Below are 26092 nucleotides of genomic sequence, written 5' to 3' on the forward strand. Positions count from 1 at the left end.
CTCTACCTGGGCAGTCCTCTGCCTCCACACGTAATGCCTAAAATGAATACGTGTGTGAGAGTCAAATGCACCAAAGGCTTGCTCTCCACAAATATTTCTCACCAGCCAATCACATTCAGTTCCTGGGTTTCAGATATAAAGTTTGGATCATGTGGGCGACTGCATTATTCAAACTTCTCTGGTTCCTTACTTCTAGGTTGCAAGTAGCAAGAGTTCAGATAGCAAAGAATACTGCAAAAATTTCATCAGAAACTTCTGCTTCCTCACTATGTATAACTGGGGAGGGAGGAGTGTTTTTATAGGGCACTAAAAAACATTAAGATCCCTAATTACATCTTGCCCTCTTGACATTAGATTTGATGTCCTCCCACCTTCCACCCACACCCCAGCATCTCATACATATTTGTTAGGTTTATTCTTTATTGTGAATTCAAAGAAGATTCACTTCAGTCTGATGGGTTCAAATGAGGCTCGAGGCTCTCTACCTTTGGCTCACTTTGCAGTTCCTATCTTTACCTTTACTGTGCTGTTTGTGAGACCTATGCTCCTGCCTTTCCATTGACAGTAGGTGTTACAAAATAAAAGCCAGGTGCATTAAGGAATTCCATTAATTGTCCATACATGGCTCAGACAGAACTGACAGCCAGTGCCACCCCATGGCGACTTTAAATGTTAATTCTGCAAGCAGATACTGCTCGAAAGCTCTCTTTTGGAGGCTCGAGGCTGCAGGTGGTGGGCTGGCATGTCCGTGCACCTGTGAGATTTTAAAAGCACAGTGACTGTGTGAAAGGCAACTGTGAGAAGGTCAAGTTCATCTCTGAGTTACTGACACTATGCAGATCCACTCTCCACCACTGTCCTCTATGGGAAGCTGACCTCTATAGACAGCTCTACCTGGGCTCCCCAGATTCCTTGCTTCCTGTTGGGATCAGCCAGCAAGAGGCTCTGATCTGGCATTGGGGAGTGGGGAGATGGAGGAGAGAGAGGGTGGAGTACTGGATCCTTCCACATGTCCCCACCCGCCTCCTTGCTTTGGGTTGCTCTGCAGTGGCCACGTCCAATCCACAGCCACCACTCCTGCAGGTTATCTCATGGCTCCAACTCTCAGCTGAGCTCTGGTCACACGCTTTCCTCTAATGTCCCTCCAGGCACGGCAGGGGGAAAGGCATTCTTCCTGTAGAGCCCACTCCCTGGACACCCCTGTGGGCTCCCTTAGCCCAGCCACACCTCAGCCCCTTTCTTACAGACATCTCTGCTCCAACCCCAGCTGAGAGTGCTTTCTGTTTCCTGCTGCAACCCTGACTGACATACTTTGTCTAGATTTTCCCCAAACTGTGACGGATGGGCCTCAGAGAACAGGGCTCTCAAATACAGGCCCTTGAAAAAGAGAGTGTATGTTATAAGTGCTGCTTATGACATGGAAAGATCAGATAACCACTTCTACAACATGCTGAAGAGCGCTCCCCAGGAATACAAGGCTGGCCCCACAGAGCATCTGACTGGGTGCAGTGAGAGGCAGGGACAGCCACTTCCACCTGCTGGCCTGGGTGCACCTCTGTCTACTGACCCCCATCCTGGACTTCAGCAACAACTTTTCTTTTTTCCTGAAATCCTCACAACTGGTCCTTCTCATCATTAACTTGGTACTTAGCCACCTTTCCTTGCATCCAAAACTATATGCAAAGACCCTGGAGAACAGGGATGTTAAGGGGTGAACAGTGTCTTCCCAGACTCACATGTAGAAATCCTGACCCCCAGTATCTCAGATGTGACCTTATCCGAGACAAGCTCTTTACAGAGGTAACCAAGTCAAAATGAGGTCACAGGCCAGGTGCAGAAGCTCACACTTGTAATCCCAGCACTTTGGGAGGCCAAGGCAGGCAGATCACTTGAGGTCAGGAGTTCGAGACCAGCCTGACCAACATGGTGAAACCCCATCTCTACCAAGAATACAAAAATTAGCGGGGCGTGGTGACACACGCCTGTAATCCCAGCTACTGGGGAGGCTGAGGCACAAGAATTGTTTGAACCCAGGAGACAGAGGTTGCAGTGAGCCGAGATCACACCACTGCACTCCAGCCTGGGCGACAGTGAGACTGTCTCAAAAAATAAAAATAAATTAAATAAAAATAAATTAAATGCAGTCATTAGGGTGTGCCCTAAATCCAATATGATTGGATGACTGCTGTTCTTTTAAAAAAAGTGTGGGTGGATTTGAAAACGGGATGGGCATATACAAGGAGGATGCCCTGTGAACATGGAGGCAGCCATCTATAAGCCCAGAGACAGGCCTAGAATAGACCTTCCCTCACAGCCCCCAGAAGGAACCAACTCTACTGGCACCTTGATCTCAGACTTCTAGACTCCAAGGCTGTGAGACAACACATTTCTGTCATTTAAGCCACCCAGTCTGTGGCACTTTCTTATGGCCCGGCAAACGAATACAAGGGATGCTCTGACTTCTGTGCTGTATGTCTGCTTAGAACCCTCCATGGCTCCCCAGTACTTCTGGGGAAAAGTCAAAACTCTTCTGTGTGTGTGGCATAAAAGCCACTTCATGGTTTGGAACTCGCCTACCTTCCTAGGCATATCTCCTGCCTCTTCCTCAACAAATTCCCCAGGCTTGGCCAATGCAGTGTGAGTGGCCTCTGAACACGTTGTTCCCGCCACCTGGCTGCTCTGCCCCCCACCCCTCCCAGCCTCGGGCTGATGTGCTGTCCCCTGTGCTGGACTCCTGTCCCTGCCGTCCAACCCCTTGCTGCACTCTGCTGTAACCACCAGCGCATTGGTCTCTCCAGCTAGACTGTGCGCATGCTGCGGGCAGGGCTGCGTCTCCCTCAGTCTTATATAACTAACAATGTGCCTGCTGCCTGGTGGGGCCTGGGGACTGTTTGAGAAGTAACTCAACAGCAGACATTCTGGCCACCCAGTACTTTGCATGCAGCAGGTGCTCAGGACACAGTTTGGGCTGACACATGTGGCATTCCTACAAATCCTGCCAAACCAAAGGGACTCAGGATAGGGCTGGTACGGCTGTGCGAAAGCAAGGACGTATCCCCTGCAGGAAGCCAGGGCTGGAGCCCAGCAGAGGTCAGGAGACTCAGAATAGCACCCAGGGCCGAATGGAGAGATGAGGGTACTCTCTGCCTGCCCATGTACCCACTGGCCTGGGAGGTGCATGGTTAATGACTCAGGAAAATCTGTGTGGTTAATGACTTGGTAGAATGTTCCAGAAGTTCTACAACTGGGTTATCTCCCTCAGAAGGGAAGAAGGAGAGTCCAAGACTGGTTGTTTCTTGCTATTTCCTAGGAAACTTCTAGAGCACAGAAGTGCTGGGAGGAGGCAGAGGCTCCTGATACCATCCAAGGTCCTCACTATCTGCCCACAAATGGCACCGCTCTGAAACCACCCCTGACAGTTTGAGGTGGTGGAGGCTCTAGGTTCAGAAGGATCTGACCCAAGAGGCTGCTTCGACTGGAAAGCAGGAACAGAAAGAGGGGCTATTTCAAAGAGTCTGAGGCTGACCATGCTTCAGAAAAAAGAGAACCTTCAAAATGTGCAAGGGAGAACTCCCCCAACCCCTTGTCTGAAGCTGGAGCTTCTTTTGGAATCCACTCTTTCCAGCTGAACACTGAATACTTTCCGAATTTCATGCGGAATACCTGCTTTGTTCTTCTTCTTGGAGATAGAGCAGCTCTTCACTGTCCCCACTTTTGAGAACACCTGGATAAGAAAGTAACAAGTATCATCAGCAGCTCTAAACCACTATGCAGGCAAGGGCCCCTGTCAAACACTATACCCCCAAATTTGCCATATGGACAACTTGGGGTCCCAAAAACATTTTGAGGTGACGAGTGATGACCTCCTTTAAGTAACCTGGGCAGTCTCTTAGGGTTCCCCATAAGAGCAGCTGGGCTTGTTTCTTGTTCCAGTTTTAGAAGAAGGAAGTAGGACACAGAACAGTGAGAGACTGACTGCAGATCATGCAATCGGGAAGCCGGGCCTAAGTTCCGAAGCATGGGGTCTACTGCCCCAGTCCGGACCTCTCTCACTGCCCCCTGCACCAAATGCCAAAATAATTTTTACAAAAATTTTAAGTCATAGTCTATTCTATTTTTTCCTTTACTTTTTCTGTCTCCTTTGCTAGAATTTGAAACCCAGCCAGAGCAAAATCCATGTTTACCTGGTTCCCGGCTATGTCTTCAGCACCACACACAGGCCCAGGGAAAGGCAGGTGCCCAGTAAACATCCACTAAATGAGCAATGGGGAAGCCCAGGGGCTGGGGAGAATCCTGAGAAACAAATACTATGAGCAACAGCCGCTTACTGACTCTTGTGTTTAAGGTGTCAGATGCTTTATTTGGAGTATCTCCTTCATCCAAATCATCAAAACAACTCCATGAGAAGAGTCTATTAACATCCCCATGTTACAGATGAAGAAACTGAGGCACAGAAAGGCTGAAGGACTCACTTAGGGTCACATCATTAGCAAAGAGCAAAGCTGGGATCCAAGCCCAGGCAGACTGATCGCTAACCATGACTCTCCACTCAGGGTACTGAGACAGGAGCCCTGGGAACTAGGGGCTCTTCCCCGCAGGGCCTCAAGTGTGTGACCTAAGGACAGTGAGCCAGCCTCTCTGAAGCTCAGTTTCCAGCCATGTTCCATGAAGAGACTGAACTAGGTCATCTTGGCTGTGACTTCCAGCTCCAGAATCCTTGAATTCAGAGGATGCTCTTGGGCTGCTGTTTGAGTGCATCTCCCAGGAAACACTGATCCCGGATAATGATGTTCCCACACCAGACCCGCACCAGAAAAAAAATAAAACTAACGTTCAAATCTACCTACCTCTTGGATGCTACAAGCACATGCCGCCATTTAAAAGCAAAGCAAAACTAAAATGGAACCAGGAAATCGCCAAAGACAAGTCTAAGGGTGGGTTTCCAATTGCTTAATAAGATGAATCTTGGCTCCTTAAACGCTGCTGTTTTAGTCAGGGTATCTCTGCTGTTGGGGCTGCTCTTCTAATAGGTAAGGGGACAGTCACATCATAGAGGCTGAGCCAGAGAGTGTCAGAGGGGCTCTGACCCTCTGACTCTCTACTACACCCCAAATGTTTGCCTCCATATCATCTGCCCACCATGTTCCTACCCCTGATGTTCAGTGGACAGTCTTCTCTCTTGACCCCATGATCGAATTTTAGGGTTCAGAGGGATTTTTAGAAATCAATCATGTCAAGTCTTATGGCCAGCTTCCTTCCCAGAACAAGTTGATGGCTATCAGCCTGCTGTTATTCATTAAAACAAAACAAAAAGCTGAAAAACCCATTGAGTGTTTATTCTGTGCCAAACCCAGTTTCTAGAAATAAACGGTCTCCTGAGGGAGGTGCCACAAATTGGGGACCTTGCAGACCCCACTCCTTTGGAACTGGAGGCCCCGTTGTTTCCTGCTGGTCCCGCTGGTCCAATTCCTTCTAGGAGCCCCCGGACCTCACTCAGGGCAGCCCTCATTTGGCTTTTACTAACCTTCTATTTGGAGCTCCCTGTCCTTTCATCCCCTTCCCTCTTCCCATAAATGCAAAAATCTCATCTCATCCAGGGATTCCAGGGTCAGGCCCAGACCCTCACTCACTGATGTGGCTTCTCCATTATTCCCGGCGGGCCGAGAGGATTGTGCTGACATTTACTTTTGGGTAGTTTACATCATAGAAACAACTATTGCCTTCATATTACATGGTTTCCCTAGAGATTTTGGTATGCCTCCAAAGCATATGTGGTAGCCCCTCTCAGGCCCTCCGGCCAGCCCTGCTATATGCTCTAGTCTTCAGCTGAGTTGTCTACTGGACACCCCAGGGGAAAGGGTCAAGTAGGTGGTGCTGGTTGTTGCCCCCAAGTGCATATTAACACGCGTCATGTTTCAGGGCAGAATAAATGCAGTGGCCGTATCAGTAGACTGGGGTTTCCCATCCCACGCCCCTCCCTCCTGGGCTGAGAAACCACTCACTTCCTTCAGCTTCTCTTCTGTTGTGTCGAAATTGAGATTCTTAATAAACAGAGTACATCCTGGGAGGCGCTCTTCTTCTTCTTCCTCTTCCTCCTCCTCCTCTTCCATCTTTGCTGAAGAGTTGTCTGCTCCTTCCTCTGTTGGATTTTCATCTTCTGGGGTTTTGCCATCAGGCACTGAACCCCCATCAAAACAAAAACAAAAACATCAAATCCATGAAATAATGTCAAACCCACCAGAGCCCCGGGGCCAACTGCAAAGAGCCCTCTAGGTAAAGGGGTTCTGCCTCTGCGGGCAGTGGCAGGAAGGGGCACCGTGATCCCCAACTTGTGCTGAGCTTCAGCAACTCTTGAGACAGACAGAAAGTCCTGCCCCTGCTGTGTTGTAAAGAGAAAGGAATACAAAACACAGCCCCCAAACGGAGCCTTAAACAGGACCAGCTAACACTAATTTGAACTTCGAAATAAATTACCATGTGAACTGTTTTACTGAACCACAAGCCTAAGCAAAATGTTATTTTTCCTCAAAAAAAAACCCAAAAAACAGCACTTAGTGAACTTTCAAACTAAAATGCAACTTAAAACTTTTAAAAAATTACAGAATGGGAGCAAAACTTAGGAAGAGTCTAAATACCCCCTTGAACCTAAAGAATGTTACATACCATCGAAATCCCTCATATGCATTACTTCAGGAAGCATATACACAAAAGGTGTGGTTTTGTCTATACATATTAAATTCAGAGTTATGCATCCCAGGGAAAAACGGAAAATACTCTATGTTCACAAATAAGAGACTAGGTAAGGTAGAGTATCACCAAAAGCTGGAAAAATATGTAGTCATTAAAAATGATGTTTCCAAAGAACGTTTAATGACACACAACAAAGCTCATCATATAAAAGTTAGAGAAAAATTAAGATATTAAAAAAGTGTATACTGTAATTTTAGAAAATGTTCAACGTAATTCAAACCATGATCTAAGCTAGGTGCGGTGGCTCATGCCTGTAATCCCAGCACTCTGGGAGGCGGAGGCAGGTGGATTACTTGAGGTCAGGAGTTCAAGACTAGCCTGGCCAATGTGGTGAAACCCAGTCTCCACTAAAAACACAAAAATTAGCCGGGCATGGTGGTGGGCACCTATGATCCCAGCTACTTGGGAGGCTGAGGCACAAGAATTGCTCGAACCTGGGAGGCAGAGGTTGCAGTGAACTAAGATCATGCCACTGCACTCCAGCCTGGGTGACAGAGTGAGACTCCATCTCAAAAATAAAACAAAACGAAAAACAACAACAACAAAAAAACCATGATCTGCACATTTATGAGAAAACATACATGTGCGTATACACACACACACACACACACACACACACAGTGATCACAGGAAGGAGATGCACAAAGTGTTCCCGGTTTATTTCTAGAGAATGGCATTAGGGATGGTCGTCATTTCAACCTGTCACTGCTAGCACTTTGTACTGCTTCCACTCCTGCTTCCACTCTGAAGGAACAGCATTTTAGGGAGAGGAAGAGCAGATGTGAAGTTGTGAGTTAGCAAGGGATGTGTGTGTGTGTGTGTGTGTGTGTATGTGTGGCTGCAGCTCAGGGAGTTGGGAGCAGGGAGACTAGACCTGCTAGCCTGCAGTGGCCCTAAGCATGTAGATTTCATTCTCAGCTGCCAGAAGCCTCAGGAAGTTAGAAGAGGGCAGTGTCATGATCTTTTGAGAAATCTTAGGAGGAAATGTGTTCAATTCGTTTCAAACTCCCCAGTTTCCCCAAGTCACGTGATTAGGACCTGGAGACAAATTCCTCCTCCAAAGACAAGGCTTCTGAAGCTATTCCCATATCTCCCAGGAAATCAAACTGTCTTAGCAACTCTTCAAAGCAGTTCTCAGGCTGTGCCTTCACACCCCTCACCCTCAATGTTTCTAAGCAGATGACCAGTGACCTCCCTTAAGAGTTAAACCCTGCACCCCAGCCTGGCAGAAGCACCTGGAGGTCCCATGGGAGGGTACGCTGGAGCTAATGGAGACAGCCTGCTTCTTCTACTCACACCTTCACTTGCACAGTTCAAACTTCTGTGTGATGTAAGGGGGCTTCTTGGGGTTCAGCTGCATCCCACATACTCTCACCGCCAAGCACCAAAGATGCCTCTGTCTGTCCTGCCCTTTTTGATGGAAGCCTAATGCTTTCAAGTCCTAATTAAGCTTTGACCACTTTGTCATAAAACAACCCTTTTAAGCCCTTACAGAAACAGCTACTGTGATAATGCTGTCTCTTTAACATCAGTTGAACATGCTGCCTTCCTCCCTCGGGTAAGCCCAGAATCGAGACTCAGACACCAGGACAAAAAGAAGAAATCTACACAAAGGCTCCTCCCCCAACCAAGAAACTAACACAATTTACCCAACAAGAGAGACTCCATGGTGTGGCCCTTTGTACTCAAAACCCAACTTTCAAACAAAGCTGGAGGAAAAAGTACCACTAATGGTGAGAACGAAAGCTATGCAAGGCAGCTAAGACTTCAGGTCCTGGACCAGAACTTCAATGGAGATGAAAACCATGACCTTCAGCAAGGAATATTTCCACCCCGCTGGCTCTCCTTGGCATTTGACATCTTGGAGATTAAAGAAGAAAGGAAAGAACACTGATGAGATCCCCTACCATGCACCAGGCATGTGGTTGGATGCCCTGAGTACAGTCTCACTCATGACCACAGTAGCCACATCACAGAAAACAGGGGGCCCAAGGAGAGTTCTGGAGGCTGCCGCATCTGTACCTGAAATCTCAGGCACCTTCTGGTTGGTGAGACAGGTTCGTGGAAGACTGGAAAAAAATTTTATAGAGAAAAGCATAGTGGGGATGATGGTGACCAGGAGGGCTCATGGCCCCTTTAAAGGAGCAGCCCCTTCTTGGCACTGGCCAATTGACGGAAAGGTCAACCTAGCATGGCCAGAATTCAGATCTATTAAGAGAAGTAGGAAATCCAGCTTTACAGATGAAATCCCATGGTTTTTAAATCTTGGCAACTTAATGGCAAGTGACTTTTGAATTAGGCAGTAGTCAGCAAGTACACCAGCTCATTGAAGCCTCGGTGCTCTGCTCCCTGCATCTGGCCTGCCCCAGAGCACTGACAAAGATGCCCTTCCCTCTTTCTCCCTCAAGGTCCCAGAACCCAGCCAGTGTTCAGCGTGGCATTCCAGGAGTTCCCAGTCTCACAAGGGTAACAACCCAGGGAGCCCAGAACCCCTCAGCATGGCTGGAGTTGACTCCACCCTGTCTCCCTGGTCTACGAAGGGCATCTTTAAATGCCCAGGCACCTGCCCAGGGAGGTGTGATGTTTGGGTTTAGTAACAGAGCTGAGACCAGGAATGGATAGATCTCTTCCCTGGCAGATCAGCTGCCCTTAGCCCCAGCCCAGGAAGAACAAGAGGGAACTGTGAGGAAGGTGAAGACCTATTATCTGGGTGTGCAGTTGGCCTGGCATGGGGCTCACCTGGCATCTCCAATCTCCCATAAGTCACCCTCTTACCCTCCCCTTTGGGAGGAACACCCAGCTTGAAATGAAAGATGTGCTCAAAGGGGTCTGCCTTTCCTCCAGCAGCGCAGGCTCTGCTGACTCTGGAGACGTCCGTTCTTTCCCTGAACCTTGCGTTCATAGCAACAACTGCCCTACACCTGAAACTTCACCCTGGATCCTAGAAGAACTAACAATTCAAGGGCATCACAGTCTTTAGAGATCTGCTGGAGAAGGGGGCCTGGAAAAGACGAGGAGGGCAGGCCCAGCCCCAGCCCTGCCACAACCTGGCTGCATGGCCCTGGGCGAGTGACTTCACTGCTGTCTCGGCACCCTTACCTATAAAATGGAGCTTATTAAAACCACCTCTCCCCTAATACCAAAAATACATACACAAACAAAAACCCCAAAGTCATGCTCATTTGTAGGAAAATTGGTAAACAGAACAGTGAGTGCCTGTAAACTCAATTACCAAATTTTAAAAGGACAATAATGTAATAATTATGAACAAGAAAGAATGCAAAATCTACATTTGAAGTTTAAATGAATTGTAAATTAATGTGAGTATATTGTATAGGATGTATTGTATAGGTTGTTTCAAAACCCAGCAAAGCGCAGGTGTATACAGACCACTGGCAAAGATAATGGTTCTTCCCCCTCTCTCCCACAAGGCCCCGGAACCCAGCCAGTCTCCAGCGTGGCATTTCAGGAGTTCCCAAGTCTTACAAGGGCAGCAACCTGGAGCGCCCAGCAGTCCTCAGCATGGCCTCCCAGGTCCATGAGCGGTGGCTGGTGTGCTTTGAAGGGAGAAGAGTTGTTATCTTTGCCAGCAATCCTCATACACCTGCACTTTGCTGGGCTGTTTGGAAATGCAAGTATCCACTATTTCCTCCACGTGCCAGGCCATGGCTCTGTCACCTCTCATCTCGCTTGGACGACTGAAGAGCCTCCCTGCTGCTGTGCCCTCTGCCCTGCTCCCTGGCTCACCACCTTCCCTGACTTCATCCCTCACCCTTTACTCTTCTCTCGTCACCTCCATTCCAAACGCACTGGTCTGTTTTCTGATGGCTGAGCCTGCCAAGCCCCCTTCCTACCACAGGGCCTTTGCACCTGCTGGCCTCTGCCTGTTCTGCTGGTCTGCTGCTTTCCCAGGCCAGGCTCCTTCTCACACAGCCTCCCTGCAGGGAGCTCATCCTATCCACTCTAGTTCAAGCAGTCTCCAGCCTGGGCCCAGCCACTTGCTGTTCCATTCTTCTGCTTTCCTCTTTTCAGAGCCCTGTCCTGTTCTGGCATCACCATACTGAACAGTTTGCTCCTCTATCTGTGCTCCGCAGCTACACAGGGAGCTCTAGGACAGGACCCAGTCTGACTCAGTTGGCACTGCATCTCCAGCACTGGGCTCAGAACAGATCTACTTGTGGGCAATGAGTATGTTGGGCACTCAGCATGTGCCTAGAACACAGCGATCAAGAAATAGCGCTTATTGTGATCGAGAGGAGCTGTGGGGTCTTAGGTAGGAGCACAGGCCTCAGAGTTGAAGGCTTCAGGTCATATCCCGGCTCTCTCCACATGTGTGACCTTGGTCAAGTCATGCGAACTCTCTGTGCTTCCTTCTTTCCATCTAAAAAGGGGCTGGCCATCATGGTGCCTACTTGCAGGACGATGACGAGAATGAATGCAGAGCAGGCTGAGACCTGAGCCTGGGCCTGCAGTGAGCACTGGGAGAGAACGGTTTCGTTCTTAGTATCACCCTTGCTACCCACACTGCCCAGCAGGCCTTGCTGAGAGAGAAATCCAGGGGAAAATGTTGGAAATCCCTAACCCTGGGAGAGATAAGACAACCCAGTGTGGGGAGCCCTTGGCCCTCCTTCTCCTTCTCCCTGCAGGGTGAGCTGCTGGCTTCAGGCTCCCAGGAAGGCTAGCCAGTGCCAGGCATCCCAGTCCACAGCTGGGCGCCCCTGCCAGCCAGCTACTGCTCCCTGAGTCACCAGGCCAGGCTGTGTCCAGAGAGGCGTGGAGACAGCCAGGAGCCAAGGCCATGAAGCCAAAGGTCATTTTAAAAAGCACTTCTGCTGCTGGCCCCAACTGGGGAGACAAAAGAAAGATGGGAAAGAAAAAATAAGGTATTGTGAAACTCAAACAGATGTTTGCCAACAAAAACACCAGGAACCAGAAAAAGAGGGAAGAAGTGAGAAAGGACTCAGGGCTGGGCCTGGGGGCGGGGGAGTCGGGGGAAGGATCTAAAAGCAAGGTGGGCTGGAGGGGCTGGGAGAGGCAGGGGAACTGTGCTTCTATCTGTAGTTAGCACAATCAAATCCAGTCACGCATCGCCACATGGGGCTTTATTATAATCAGGCCACAGAATGTACTGCGGCCTCCTCCCCTTTCCCAGCTCTCAGTGCTGGAGCTGACAGCAAAGACTGTTATCAGTTGCAAGCAGCTTTTCAGGACCTCCCCCCACTCTGAGCCCTTTATCTGGAGGTGAGGGTCTTGGTTGTGGGGAGATAAAACACGCTGTCCCCCTCCCTCGAGACTGGTACAGAGAACAGGAGAGCTTTGCAGAAAGGAAGGGGGTAAAATAAAAAAAAAAAGCTATGTCCACTCCCCTCCTACTCTTCTTCCATGGGAGCCTGAGAAAATCCAGGGCTTTCTGGGCTGGCTGAGTCCCCCCAGCCCTCATCGTCCTTGTACAACGGGGGACTCAGGGATTTGGTGAAGGTTCGGGAACAATGCAAAGAGGGTGGGGGTGGGGGAGGAGCAGGTGAAAAGAACAGCACCGGCCAGGAGGGGCTGTGCACGTGCTGCGTGCAGTGAGGGCAGGAGGAGGCCCTGGAGATCAGCTCTGTGGGAATTCACCGATGACGTGGGACGCAGCGGGGCTTGGAATTAGCACAGACACACACAACTTCCCGGGCCAAAGGAGGCCCGGCGGCTGGGCTCTAAGGCCTTCTTTGTGTGAGTCATGGTCAGGCTCTGGAAAGCAGCCCCTCTGGGAGGTAGGGGCTGTTGGGGACATGCTCAAACCTACAATGTAGACCCAGGAAGCAGGGGGACCCACGGGCAGGGGGTGGGAAAACACTCTGACCGTAAACTACAGCATGCTATCTCGGTGACGCACCCTGTGCTGTGATGCAGACATTTCTGTACTCAGGGCCCACTTCTATTACTACTTGTGACATCTCACTTGTCCCCCAACAGCTCTATTGTCCTCCACAGCTCAAAAGCTCCTGGGGAAGGGGGTCTGTGCATCTGTGTGGTGTCCATCTTGATCACCCAGCTTGGCTGCTGGCTCGGGGCTGGTGCCCATGGTGAGTTAAAGACTATCCACTGTGACATATTTTTCTAAATTTTAATTTAATTTTTGAGATAGGGTCTCACTCTGTCACTCAGGCTGAGTGTAGTGGTGCAATCTCAGCTCACTGCAGCCTCGATCTTCCAGGCTCAAGTGATCCTCCAACCTCAGCCTCCTGAGTAGCTGGGACTACAAAGCACGCACCACCACGCCCAGTTAATTTTTGTATTTTTTGTAGAAATGGGGTTTTGCCATGTTGTCCAGGCTTGTCTTGAACTTCTGGACTTGAGTGATCCTCCTGCCTCAGCCTCCCAAGATTCACTGTGATTTATATTGCTCAGTCACCCACAGCAGCGGAAGACTGGTGATGTGCATGTGACATCCCACCATGCCCTCAGGGGGCGGGGCAGATATCATGCCCATTTTACAGATATGGAAACTGAGCCTCAGAGAGGCAGGTGGCTTGCCCAGTCACAGAGTGGCTGCTTACTGGAAATCTCAGGGCCATTTCCCCAGGGGCTCTAGGCCTCACATGATGAGGACGCCAAGGACTTAGAACCATGCCTGGCATGGCATAACTGCTGCTTTTTCCCTTGGGTTCGCTCACACACACTTCCTGATCACTATCAGCCACTGGGGCATGTTCCCGGGTGCTAGGATACTGCAGTGAGCAAGGTGAATGGGCTCTTGGCATGTGGAGTGGCCATTCCAGGGGCAGAGTCCGACAGACCAACACCAGGGAAAGGAACCCATTCATGACACAATTCCAGGAAGTGATAAGCATTTGAAATAAAATAAAGGGCCATTTGTGAGAGTGGGGACAAAAGGGAGCCCCCTCTATTATTTTGATTGATGGTGTTACTGTTACCACTGTGTTCTGAGGCTGGGCTAACAACGAAAACCAAACGTTCAAACCTAACTAAGCTTCTACTATGTGCCAGAGGCTTGGGACACAAAGACAAATACAACCCGGCCTCATCTTTCGAAGGGACAGAAAGGCAGATTCTCATGCATTCCCTCACTCCCTTGACACCTGTGAACCGAGCCTCCCTATGCCTGGGCCCCCCGGGTTGCTGGGTACCAGGCAGTAAAGGAGACAGCCCCATTCCCTGCCTTCACGGCTCGAAGTCTGGCTGAGATAGGAAACAAATACAAGTAACAAATAAACAGAATAAATAGAAATTGTGACAATAGTGTTAGAGAAAAAAGAAGACAGCAGAGAGGGAGAATCCCCAGGACACAAGGAAATGAAGAGCCTGGTGGAAGCGGTCACCTTGGGAGCCACCACGTGTCCCCAGCCTGCCTCCTGTTGCCACCCAAGGCTGCGGGAAGAGGCCTCCACCGATTTGTTTTCAGTGCCGCTCAGCCCTGGCTGATCTCTGCGTTTCAAAGGAGAACTCGCTTTGGGCCAAAAAAAAAACATTACTTAGGTTCAAGGGTGGTAACTGAAGTAAAAATCAAGGCAGCTGTGATTTGTGGGAGACAGTTAAGAACAAGCAAGGATGACATAAAGAGAATTTTGTTTTGATGGGAGCAGGCACAGGTTTTGAAGGAGACCCTGATCCAAACTGAGTGGAGAGAGCTTAACTCATAAACGAGCAGGAGATGGGCTTTTGCAAGGTTTACACCAATCATCATTAACCCCAACGATGTGGGATGCTTCTGGGTCCTCAAATTGCAAAGGGACTGAAAGATTTTGTTTCCTGACTGAAACAGGCCTCCAGAGAGGCACTTCCTGAATGCCTTGCGCTGGCTGAGCCCGTCCTGAAGATCCACAGTGAAACAAGGAAAGAGAAATGCAGACAAGGCAGGGGAGGTTAGGTACAGCAAAGTCTATTTCACTAAAATCTTAGACTGGGCGTGGTGGCTTATGCCTGTAATCCCAGCACTTTGAGAGGCTGAGGCAGGCAGATCACTTGAGGCCAGGAATTCCAGACCAGCCTGGCCAATATGGTGAAACCCTGTCTCTACCAAAAATACAAAAAAATTAGCCAGGCATGGTGGTGGGCGCCTGTAGTCCCAGCTACTCGGGTGGCTGAGGCAGGAGAATTGCTTGAACCCAGGAGGCAGAGGTTGCAGTGAGCCGAGATCGTGCACTCCAGCCTGGACAAGAGCAAGACTCTGTCTCAAAAAAAAAAAAAATCTTAAATCTGACAATGTTCCTCCCTATTTTTTTTTTTTAACTATGAAATGTCCTTTAAAAAAAAAAAAAAAAAGAGAACAAAGGAGAGAGTAGCTGAGGACTTATTATTTTTAACACCCTTATTTTAATAAGTTAAACAACTGGTTGCTGTATTGTGGGTGTGTATAGGGGAGTGGTTATTACTGACAAGGAAAATCGTAACATCTGGATAGAATGACCATGGTCCTATTGGTCTTGGCCTCTAAGATGTGGTCATGGTCCTCAGACTATGAGGTCCTCAATGCGGGGGGTACACCGCCCGCTGTGGGCATCTAGGAATGTGTGGGGGTGTTCCAGGTTGTCACAAGGACTGGGGGCACTCATGACACCCATGGCACAGGCCAGGGATGTGAAATGTCTCGTGACTTGCAAAGCAGTCCTGACAAGAAAGTACTGCCCAGTCCCAAAGCCCAATGATACCCCTTTCCCCAGCTAGGAAGCATTAGCCAGGGGGTGGGGGCTGCCCTGTCTGGCCCCCAGGGGCCACGGCTTCCCCTTCCTTTCCTGTCTTTGCAGTCACTGGACAACAGAGGGCACTGCCACTCCAAGGACATAAGAATAAGTATCTCCCATACCAGCCACCCTCCTCCCTGAGCCATTCTGGTCCATCTCTGAAACAGGAAGGTTGTTTATAGTTGCTCTGCTTTGAATCCTTGTTAATATATTGTAATTTTTTCCCCTAAAAGCTTTAATTGACAAACTAAAAGCGTGTTGCATCCATAATTTTGACACTGTTTTTTACAGGACATGCCCATAAAATCTGAGAGTCTGAGCCTCACTGGTCTCTAGCATGAACACAGAGCTTTAAACCAGAGGCTCGATGAGAAACTTCCCACTGCCCCCCACCCTCCTCCTTCCCCTCACCCGTTATCCCAAGGCATCCTGGTCTCAGACTCAGCTCTTACCTGTTTCTGGCTCTGCTGGGTCCTTTTCCATGGGTTCTGAAGGTGCGTCTTGGAGCTTTTTCTTCTGTGGGGCTGTGCTGGAGAAGACGCCAATCGGAGCCCACTCCAGATACAGGGGGACATGGTGGAACTGCAGAGACAAGAGTGATGGCCCTGTGGGTCTTCATTACAACACACTGCTGGGGAGGGACTCAGTCCCATGCACATCACAGCCCAAGGGTCACAGAGGATGGGCAACTCACCCAAGAACGGAGCCGGAAAGAGCCCAGCTCAGAGCCCTGACTGCTGTCTACTCCCTGAGGACAACATTCGGCCCCCGTGCTGCATCTCAGGGTGCAGGAGAGAGGCTTTAGTCTCTGTTGCCACCAGACATATGGCAGCTCCCAGGCCCACTTTGTGTTTTTTCCAATCAGAGTATGAAACTCTAAAGTTTCATACTTTAGATGGGAGTGGGACGAGGAGCGACCACATCATTGGTAAAGTGCAGCTCTCCAGGAGGAAGTGTAAAATACCCGTTAAGAGAACACACTTTCTCTCTATGTGCATACATCCACAGGCAACACCTGTATACGTGTGCGTGTGTGTGCATGCAAATGTTATTTTTTTAAAAGGATAGCTGGGCATGGTGGCACACACCTGTAGTCCTAGCTACTCGGGAAGCTGAGGTGGGAGGATCCCTTGAGCTCAGGAGTTTGAGGCTGCAGTGAGCTAGGATTCTGCCACTGCACTCCAGGGAAATCCTGCCTCTTAAAAAAAAAAAGAAAAAAAAGAGGGGCCGTGGGCAGGCGGGTGATAAACACGACACTGATGACACCTGCCTCATTAGGCGGTTACTGGGGAGCTGCAGGACAGGGGTGGGAGTGAGACTTGTCAACAAATGCCCTTTTTGAATCTTTTCAAATTTCCTACTCCATGAAAGCCTTGCAAATCAGCTGTTTTCAGAAAAATACACATGCTTCAAAGTGAAACAGATTGGTGTGCAGACAGCAGGCTGCATCACTACTTAGCTGTGTGATCGTGGGTCAGGGCACCTCTCTGGGCATCAGTTTTCATATGTGCAAAATGAAGACAGCAGTCTTCTTGTCGGTGAAACAGACAGTGCCCAAAACAGGAGGCCTCACCTAGTCAGTGTTCTCCAACTGTGGCTCATACAGAGAGAGCCTTTGGTGATGGGCATGTCCTCCCAAAGCAGAAGGAAGAAAGGATGGTGTCACATTCCAAAGGATGCTCACCATCTGAGTCATGGGGCCCCATCTAGATAATTTTTCTTATGGGTCAGGTGCAGACTGACTTCCTGAGAGCTTAGGGGCCACAGAGTCCCAAGCTAAAGACTATTATGGGGTTAAAGTGGCAGAGAATGAGAAATCATTTCCTCACCAGCAAAATGGAGACATGAATACCTATCTCTAAGAATTGCTGGGGGGGACATGAATATCTATCTTTAAGAATTGCTGGGGGAGACCAAGGTCTGCGAAGTGCTAAAGTGCCTTATAAACAGAAAATACTTGTAGTGGCCCCGCAAGGGTATGTCTATATCTTGAACCCCTAGAACCTGTGAGTGCGCCCTTATTTGGAAAAAGGATCTTTGCAAATTTCATTAAGTGAAAGATTTTGAGATGAGATCATCTTGCATTATTCAGGCAGGCCCTAAATCCAATGACAAGTGTCCTTATAAGAAAAATACGGAGGAAGACTGAGAGGAGAAGAGGAAAAGCCACGTGAGGATGAAGGGAGAAACTGGAGTGATGCAGCCATGGGCTAGGGACACCTGGAGCCACCAGAAGCTGGAAGAGACACAGATCAGACGCCCTAGAGCCTTCAGAGGAAGCACAACCCTGCTGACACCTTGATTTCAGACTGTGGCCTTCGGAACCGTGGTACGATCTATTTCTGTTGTTTGAAGCCAACTAGCTTGTGATAATTTGTTGTGACAGCCACAGCCAGTAAACTAATACACAACTGTTGGCTTTTTTCTAAACCAAGAACCAGGAGACAGCCCCACCTACAGAACTGACTTTCATTCATCTCATTGTAGCTACAAGATTGCAAAAGCATCAAGAATGCTCATTCTTGGGCAAAATAGGGAGACCTTTGTCTCTACAAAAAATCAAAAAATTAGCCAGGCGTGGTGGTGCATGCCTGTAGTCTCAGCTACACGGGAGGCTGAGGTGGGAGGATTGCTTGAGCCCCAGAGTTCAAGGCTGCAGTGAACCAAGATGGCGCCACTGCACTGTAGCCTGGGTGGCAGAGTGAGACCCTGTCTTTAAAAATAAATAAATACTTTTAAAAAAAAATAATGAACATTTAATTAAAATTAAAATGTTAATCCAAATTAACATGGGTAAAGAAAGCCAAAGAAAAGCTAGAGTCAGGCAAGGAACCAAGGCATGCTTTCTGGAGGATGGTTCAGAACTTCCCTCTCCCAGCCCGGTGCAGTGGCTCACGCCTGTAATCCCAACACTTTGGGAGGCTGAGGCGGGCGGATCACGAGGTCAGGAGATCGAGACCATCCTGGTGAACACGGTGAAACCCTGTCTCTACTAAAAATATAAAAAAATTAGCCAGGCGTGGTGGCGGGTGCCTGTAGTCCCAGCTACTTGGGAGGCTGAGGCAGGAGAATGGCGTGAACCCGGGAGGCGGAGCTTGCAGTGAGCGGAGATCGTGCCACTGCACTCCAGCCTGGGTGACAGAGCGAGACTCCGTCTCAAAAAAAAAAAAGAACTTCCCTCTCCCATTCTTCCCATCCAGACAGGTTTTCAGGCGGTAGGGATGATATTCAGCCATGATGGTGACGGGTGGTTTAGGGTGAGCGCCCATGTGCCACATCTGTGAATCCATAGCCCACTGCACCCTCTCCCTTGAAGCAGACCTCACTGGTCCTTCTCCAGATCAACTCTGGGTCTCCGGCAGCCCTACCTTGGAATAGGCCAGATGCCTGAAGGCCTTGCGGGCCTCCAGGGGCTCCAGAAACTCCACGATGGCAGTGATTCCGCCCTCTGGCAGCAGCACGCGGCCCAGGCTGCCAAAACGGCCGAAGGTCTCCTGCAGCTCGGCCGCCAGGGTGCCTGCCGGGAGGTTCTTGACCAGAATCACAGTCTTGCTTCGCTCTGCTGCAGCCTGCAAAGAGGAAATGCACACACATGGGACCACAGGAGGGAGGAGGGTCCCCAGCTGACACCAGCAGGGATTGTGGGGCTCTCCAGACGAGGCTCTCCATTTGGAACCTCAGCAACCAGGCACTTAGGAGGAAGACCCAGGAGGAACGACCCTCCCTGGCATGATGCTCGCTGCAAGGCTGTGAGGCAGCTCTGCAGAGGGGGTAAGGCCTGGGACTCTGAAGCTGGAGCTTCTGGATCAAATCCCAGCCCCTCCTCCACTCCTGAGCAGGGCCACACTTTCCAAGGCTTCCAGTGGCTGGGGTCTGCATCTCAGTACCAAGGCTTTTTTTCCTGAACTACAGACCGCCCACCTGCTACCACGTGCAGCCAGCAGGACGTGCTGCAGAGTTAACGCCCCCTGGGAGCAGCCCACAGCTCTCAGGAGTTGCTGCACTCCTTGTCCTTGGGTGGGATGAGACTGAGGTGTGAGCGCTGCAGGCTTTCCCCTAGGCAGAGCTCCAGGCAGCCACAGGGCAGCGTACTGCAGCAGCACACTCTGCACCCTGGGCTCCTTCCCTTCCCTGCATCCCTTTCTCACCAGGGTTTTCTGCATTGCCCCCAATACTGTTTGCCCTTGAATCCTTGTCTCAGAATCTGCTTCTGGGAGAACCCAAACTAAAAGACTAGCTATTCAGCCTTGAGAAATGTACTTAACTATGCCTCGGCTCCCACAGCGACAGCAAGGACAGAGCATCTATTTCACAGGATCGCTCCAGGAAAAGTTTTCATTAAATGGGTTAGTAAAAGTACATGTAATATGAGCACTCTGAAAACGTTAGCAATAATTTTATTAAAAAATAATATTGGAGGAGGATAAAATATAATTCCAATAAAATATAATGGAAAAATCTAGGCATATGGCCTATCTGGGAATGTCTTAGCTCAGCCGCTAATGTAACCTGAGACCTTGGGTCAATTACCTTGTTTCTGTGGGCCTCAATTTTCTCATCTGCAAAATGGGCTAACAGTCACACCCATCTTATAGAGGCCACACAGGGTTACTATGAGGATTGAGTGAGGTGAGGGGAGTGAAAACCATCTGCAGGTGGGAAAGGCTGGGCACCTGTGGGCCTTTTAGGGGCAACTCAGGCCGCAGTGTTACAGTTAGAGAGAGAGACTCTGGGGCCAGAAGGCCTGTGTTCAAACTCAGCTCCACCATGACAAGCTGTGAAGTGACCCCCTCTGTGACGTGGTTCCTTCTGTAGAGTGGAAGCACAGCAGAGCTGCTTTCACAGAGTGGCCATGTGGATGAAATGAGCTAACTAAACACGTAAACTTAGAAGAGTGCTCTGGTGAGTCTTAATAAATGTTAGCTATTAGTATATTTATTTTATCCATCTATCTACCTTTCCATCCATCCATCCATCCATCCATCCATCCATCCATCCATCCATCCATCCATCTATATTCATCCACCATCCATCCATCCAGCCATCAAGCCATCCATTCATCCACAGTCCATATTCATCCTCCATCCATCCATCCATCCATCCGTCCATCTATCCACCCATCCCCCATACATCTTCATTCATCCATCCTCCTCATCCATCTTGAGGTAAAAATGTAAGGCCTGGGAAGGCTGTTGAAAGGGCTGTTTTGGGAGTCAGAAGCCCTGAGTTTTAGTCCAGGCTCCTCTCACATATAGACTGTTTGAGCTTGTAAGTCACCTCCCCACTCTCTGAGCGTTGGTATCCCAGATTGTAAAATGAAGGGGTCTCATGATGTCTTAGGGGCCCTCTAAGCTGCAGTCATCCATAAATCTAAGACCTGCTACTTGGTGGAGAACAGGCACATGGAGGTGCTAGACTCTTCCCTGCTAGGTTCAAGAAGGGTCAAAGTCCCCGAACAGATAACAGATGCTCTGGGAAGCCACTGGGTAGGGAAGTGAGATGTTGGGGGTGCTGATCTGTGTGGGGGAACTGTGGGGTTATAGGCAGACCTCTTGTATATGGCTCTGGACAGACAGAATCAGGGTCAGAGAAGCCACTTGTCTCAGCCCATGTAACATTTCTTCCTTTCTTTAGAGACAATTTAGAAATCAGTAATAGTCCTTAGAAGGCCAGATCCTTAAATCCATCTGCGTCTCCCCTGGAAAGGCCATTCTCGACTCTCCAGTGGCTGCTGGCTGGCACCGCCGAGAGCACCCACCTGGCTGAAGGAATCCAGGCTGACCCCGTTGTCTATGAGAAAGCGCCGCACTTCCTGGACGAGCTGGGTCTCCCCCAGAGCCACGCGCACGGCCACGCTGCCCTTGGTCTCCTGTGGGAGAGGAAAGGAAGAGTTCTGGTTGGCTGTCGGCCAGATGACTTGCTGGCCCTCCCATCTCCCAACAGCCTGAAGAGGAGGCTGGGATGGAAATGGATTCCACAGATGCTGCTCACCTTCCTACCTTGATCAGATGCCCCCAACGGCTCTGTGCTTTTTTTTAAAGAAAGACAGGGTCTTACTCTGTCATATCTGTCCCCCAGGCTGGAGTGCAGTGGTGTGATCATGGCTCACTGCAGCCTCAGTCTCCCAGACTCATGCAATCTTCACACTTCAGCCTCCTGAGTAGCTGGGACCACAGACGCACCCCACCACATCTAGCTCATTTTTATATTTTTTGTAGAGATGGGGTTTTGCCATATTGCCCAGGCTGATCTTGAACTGCTAGGCTTAAGCAATCCACCTGCCTCAGCTTCCCAAAGTGCTAGGATTACAGGCATGAGCCACTGCGCTTGGCCCCCCAATGGCTCTGGCTTCCCAGGTCTCTCATAGTAGATCTGGGACCCCAGGGTCCCCTCTCCTGCACTCCCTCCCCTCATCACATGGGTCTTTGCTGCCACCCCACGCTGAGCTCATCTCACCGCAGGGCTCCTGCAGTTGTCGACCTTGGCCTCCACAGCTCTTACCCCACATTTCCTTGCTCCATTCAGTTTCTGCTTAAGTGTCACATTGCTGACCAGCCCACCCTTGCGGTGACACCCTATCCCTCCCTTGGCTTTTCTGTTTTCTGCCCTCACCAGGCCTGCCGCATTGCACCTCTGCTAATGTGTCAGTGTCTTTTCCCTCATTGGAAGGCACCAGAGGAACCTCACTGCTCCTGTTTGGGGGGTTGCTGCATTCCAAGAACTCAGAGTACTCGGGGGATTTGAAGCGGCTGCAGGCCCCCAGCTGGCCTGGGTCTAGAATTGTGCCATCCAACACAGTGCCACAAGCCCCTCAGAGCCACTCAGTATGTGAAATGCAACGCGACACATCCAAAGTGCTCTCTGTGGAAAACACACATGCAATTCCGTGAGGAAAAAAAGACTATAATAGCTTGTAATTTTTTTTTTAACATTGTGCATATATTGAAATGATATTTTGGACAGCCCAGTGGCTCACGCCCATAATCCCAGCACTTTGGGAGGCTGGGGCAGGGGGATCACCTGAGGTCGGGAGTTCAAGACCAGCCTGACCAACATGGAGAAACCTCGTCTCTACTAAAAATACAAAATTAGCCAGGCATGGTGGTGCATGCCTGTAATCCCAGCTACTTGGGAGGCTGAGGCTGGAGAACTGCTTGAACCCGAGAGGCAGAGGTTTTGGTTAGCCGAGATCACACCATTGCACTCCAGCCTGGGCAACAAGAGCAAAACTCCATCTCGGGAGGGAGGGAAAATATCTTGGATATACTGAGTTACATGAAATATATTATTAATATTAACTTTGTTTGTTTCATTTAGCCTTTTAAACACGTGGCCACTAGACCATTTCCAACTACACATGTGGCTCACATTCCCTAATGGACAGCACTGACCTTCAGCGCCTGGTGGACAGCAATGGGCAAGGAGCTTACGAGCCAAATCCACCCATGTCAAAAACATTCCCAGGTTTGCCTGGGAAGAACTCAGCTGCCTCTAACTCCAGATGCATGGTTTGTTTTTTTTTTTGGGACAGACTCTCACTCTGTCGCCTGGGCTGGAGTGCAGTGGCGTGATCTCGGCTCATTGCAACCTGCCTCCTGGGTTCAAGCGATTCTCCTGCCTCAGCCTCCCGAATAGCTGGGATTACAGGCATGCACCACCACACAAGGCTAATTTTTGTATTTTTAGTAGAGATGAGGTTTCTCCATGTTGGCCAGGCTGGTCTCGAACTCCTGACCTCTAGTGAGCCACCTGCCTCAGCCTTCCAAAGTGCTCAGATTATAGGTGTGAGCCACCGTGCCCAACCCAGATGCGTGCATTTTAAAAGAAGGTATGAGGATACAAAATATACAAAGAAGGGGGTATTTTCAGGCTTTCTGCAAAGTACCTTAGACAAAGTATACTTTGTACTTCATATATAGAAAATATACTTTATATGACTCCTGCCTGTAATCCCAACACTTTGGGAGGCCAAGGTGGCATGATCACTTGAGCCTAGAAGTTTGAGACCAGACTGGGCAACATAGTGAGACCCCATCTCTGCAAAAATAAAAATAAATTAGGCATGATGGCATGCATCTGTAGTCCTAGCCACTCGGGAGGGTAAGGTGGGAGGATTGCTTTAGCCAAGAATTTGGGAGGCTGCAGTGAGCTATGAGCTATGGTCATGTCACTGCACTCCAGCCTGGGTGACAGAACAACTCTGTCTCAAAAAAAAAAATTATATATATGTGTATATATATATAAGAATGTGTATATATATGTATATTTATATACGTATATATAAAAAAAGTGTATATATACACATTTTTATATATACACACACACACACACACACACACCCCTACTTGAATATACCTTTTAAAAAGTATCCTTTTATAAAGATGGTACAAAGCACATATAGGATCCAAAGTAGAAAGAATACAAAAGAGCAGATATGTCAGCTGCGTAAGTCTAGAGATCTAATATAAATGTACAACATGAGGACTAGAGTTAACACTGGAGAGTTCTGCTTCTAGCAAAATCTTTTGTAGTGGATTTTAGGTGTTTTTGCCACACACACAAAAAGGGCAAGTGTGAGATGATGGAAATGTTAATTGGCTGGCCTACGGTAAGCATTTCACTATCCATATGTCTATCAAAACATCATGTTGATTTTTAAAGCTATGTGATATGGAGGAGCTGGATGGATGGGGAAGTCAGAAGGAATAAGGCTAGACTTGGGAGAGAAGGAGGAACGGAACCCAGTGACCCCTCCTCTGGCTTCAGAGACCTGGGCTGCCTGGGCTGCGGAAATCGTGAGACGTGGTTCAGAGCCAAGGCACCGGAGTTGGCCAGACCTGGTGTCCTCCCACCTCCACCTCTTTGCAAGTCTGTGACGTTGGACAAGTTACTGTGTCCCTGGGTCTTGGTTTCTTCATCTGGACAATGGGATACAACAACCCCTACTTCACAGGGCCACTGTGAGGAGTACCACGAGTACCACGCACTAATGCTTGTGGCCCAGCGGAGGGCTCAGGAATGTCACCTGTCAACACCACTGTCAATCACATTCTCCAGGGTGGCTCCACACCAGGGCATGAGAAGCCACGGCTGGAGCCTGGCTGGGGATGTTTCCAAAGGGAAGGCTGGGAGAGCACCTTCCATTCCAGAGGCCTCTGGGAAGGCCCAAGAGGAAAGCCCTGGCGGCCCCAGCCTCACAGCCAACAGCAGCGCAACGAGCCTCCTGCTCTTTCTCCCCTTCAGTTTGGCCCAGATCCCAGAGAGGACGATTGGCCTTTACTCACGTGGTCAAACACTTGACTCTTGGTGGCGTTGTACTTCTGTGCGATGGCATCAGCCACGGCATTCGGCCCCATGAATAGTGTGTTCCAGTTGTGAGAGCTAAGAGGCAGAGGCAGAACAGGGAGATCAGACCGCAGCTGGATGAGGGGAACTCGTTCTCAGACACGAATCCTGTAAGAAATGGGCTCCTAGGCCTGCCTATCTATGTACCCCCAATTTCCCTATCATGGGCTACATATATAGGGCCTGAAGACAACAAGACGGATGATGACAGGGACCATCCCTAACAGTGCTTCATCTGTGTCAGGGACTAAGGACTTCGCATACATTCACTCATTTAAACCTTACAGCACCATAAAAGTAAGGCACTACTATTCTCCCATTTTACAGATGAGAAAACTGAAGCTTGGTAAGGTATGAACTAAACCCATCAAGAGTCAGAAGACCCAGGTGGCTTAGAAAGGGCAGGGTGAGGGTGGCAGAGGGTTGGGGTTGGAGCTCAGCGGCTTCAGGGGCACTGAGGACCTGGCACTGTTGGCTTTGTCCTGGGCCTCCTTCTTCTTCTTGTAGGACGACGATCCCAGGGCACTGGCATCCTCGCTGGCTTCCTTCTTGATGGTAGATGGTAACACGTGGAGCATCCTGCCCTGGATGGGAATGACGGGAAGGGAGTCAACAGAAGCCTTGCCTGTAAGCCCTGCTTCCTGCCGGAGGATGCTGGCTTCTGCCACGAGTAAGCTGGACCCGGCACTGAAACCCTGACCAGAGGGTGGGAGGGAGGTCAGGTAGAACGTGGCCACTCTCTTTCCACCTGATACAGGATCCCAGTGTCGTGAGGGGGCCACCTGACACAGCTACACACACGAAACTTCGATCAGTGTATAACCCTGCACCCGCAGCCCTCTCCCTACCCCTCAGGCCTGCACCGCATCCTGTCCCTGCACCAGTGAGTGACAATGTGAGGTCCATGCCGGCGGGGCCAGGTCTGGCCTGATGGCAACAAGCGGGTCAAGAAATCATGAATAAATAAATGAATGAATGAGAAAAGGAAAAAGGGGGATGATGAGGCAGCCTGGGGCTTGAGGATGTATGCTAAGTATATTACTTGGTAACACTGGGAAAAGAGAAGTTTCTTATATTCCACTGTGGCCATTTTAATAGGTCCCTGTCAAAATTCTTTTTTTCTTACTCCTCTTCTAAGGTGGTATCTATAGAGATGGAGAGCAAATTCATCCATTCAAGGAGTATTTTTTCAGTGCCTGCTAAGTGCCAGACACAGGTGTAGGTGCCACAGATCAGTGACCAGAACAGATCAGACACTGTCCTCACGTGACTTCTTACCCTCTAGTGGCTTGAGTGAGGCGGTGATTTAG

General features: G+C 49.5%; 1 protein-coding gene across 5 annotated transcripts in view; it reads right to left on the reverse strand.

Moving 5' to 3' along the window:
* RBM19 (RNA binding motif protein 19) overlaps positions 1 to 26092 on the reverse strand; it is a 142585-nt gene that overhangs the window by 97207 nt on the left and 19286 nt on the right. For all 5 annotated transcript variants that reach the window (XM_063647120.1, XM_063647121.1, XM_054443794.2 and 2 more), the window contains exons 12-18: positions 25245 to 25366; positions 24722 to 24818; positions 21196 to 21306; positions 18806 to 19006; positions 15890 to 16019; positions 6003 to 6178; positions 3664 to 3724 (exon numbers count right to left, since the gene is read on the reverse strand). In XM_063647120.1, the coding sequence (XP_063503190.1) occupies positions 3664 to 3724; positions 6003 to 6178; positions 15890 to 16019; positions 18806 to 19006; positions 21196 to 21306; positions 24722 to 24818; positions 25245 to 25366 (898 nt within the window). The remainder of the gene's footprint in view (positions 1 to 3663; positions 3725 to 6002; positions 6179 to 15889; positions 16020 to 18805; positions 19007 to 21195; positions 21307 to 24721; positions 24819 to 25244; positions 25367 to 26092) is intronic.

The sequence above is a fragment of the Pongo pygmaeus genome, chromosome 10 (genome assembly GCF_028885625.2).
Source record: "Pongo pygmaeus isolate AG05252 chromosome 10, NHGRI_mPonPyg2-v2.0_pri, whole genome shotgun sequence".
Taxonomy (NCBI): domain Eukaryota; kingdom Metazoa; phylum Chordata; class Mammalia; order Primates; family Hominidae; genus Pongo; species Pongo pygmaeus.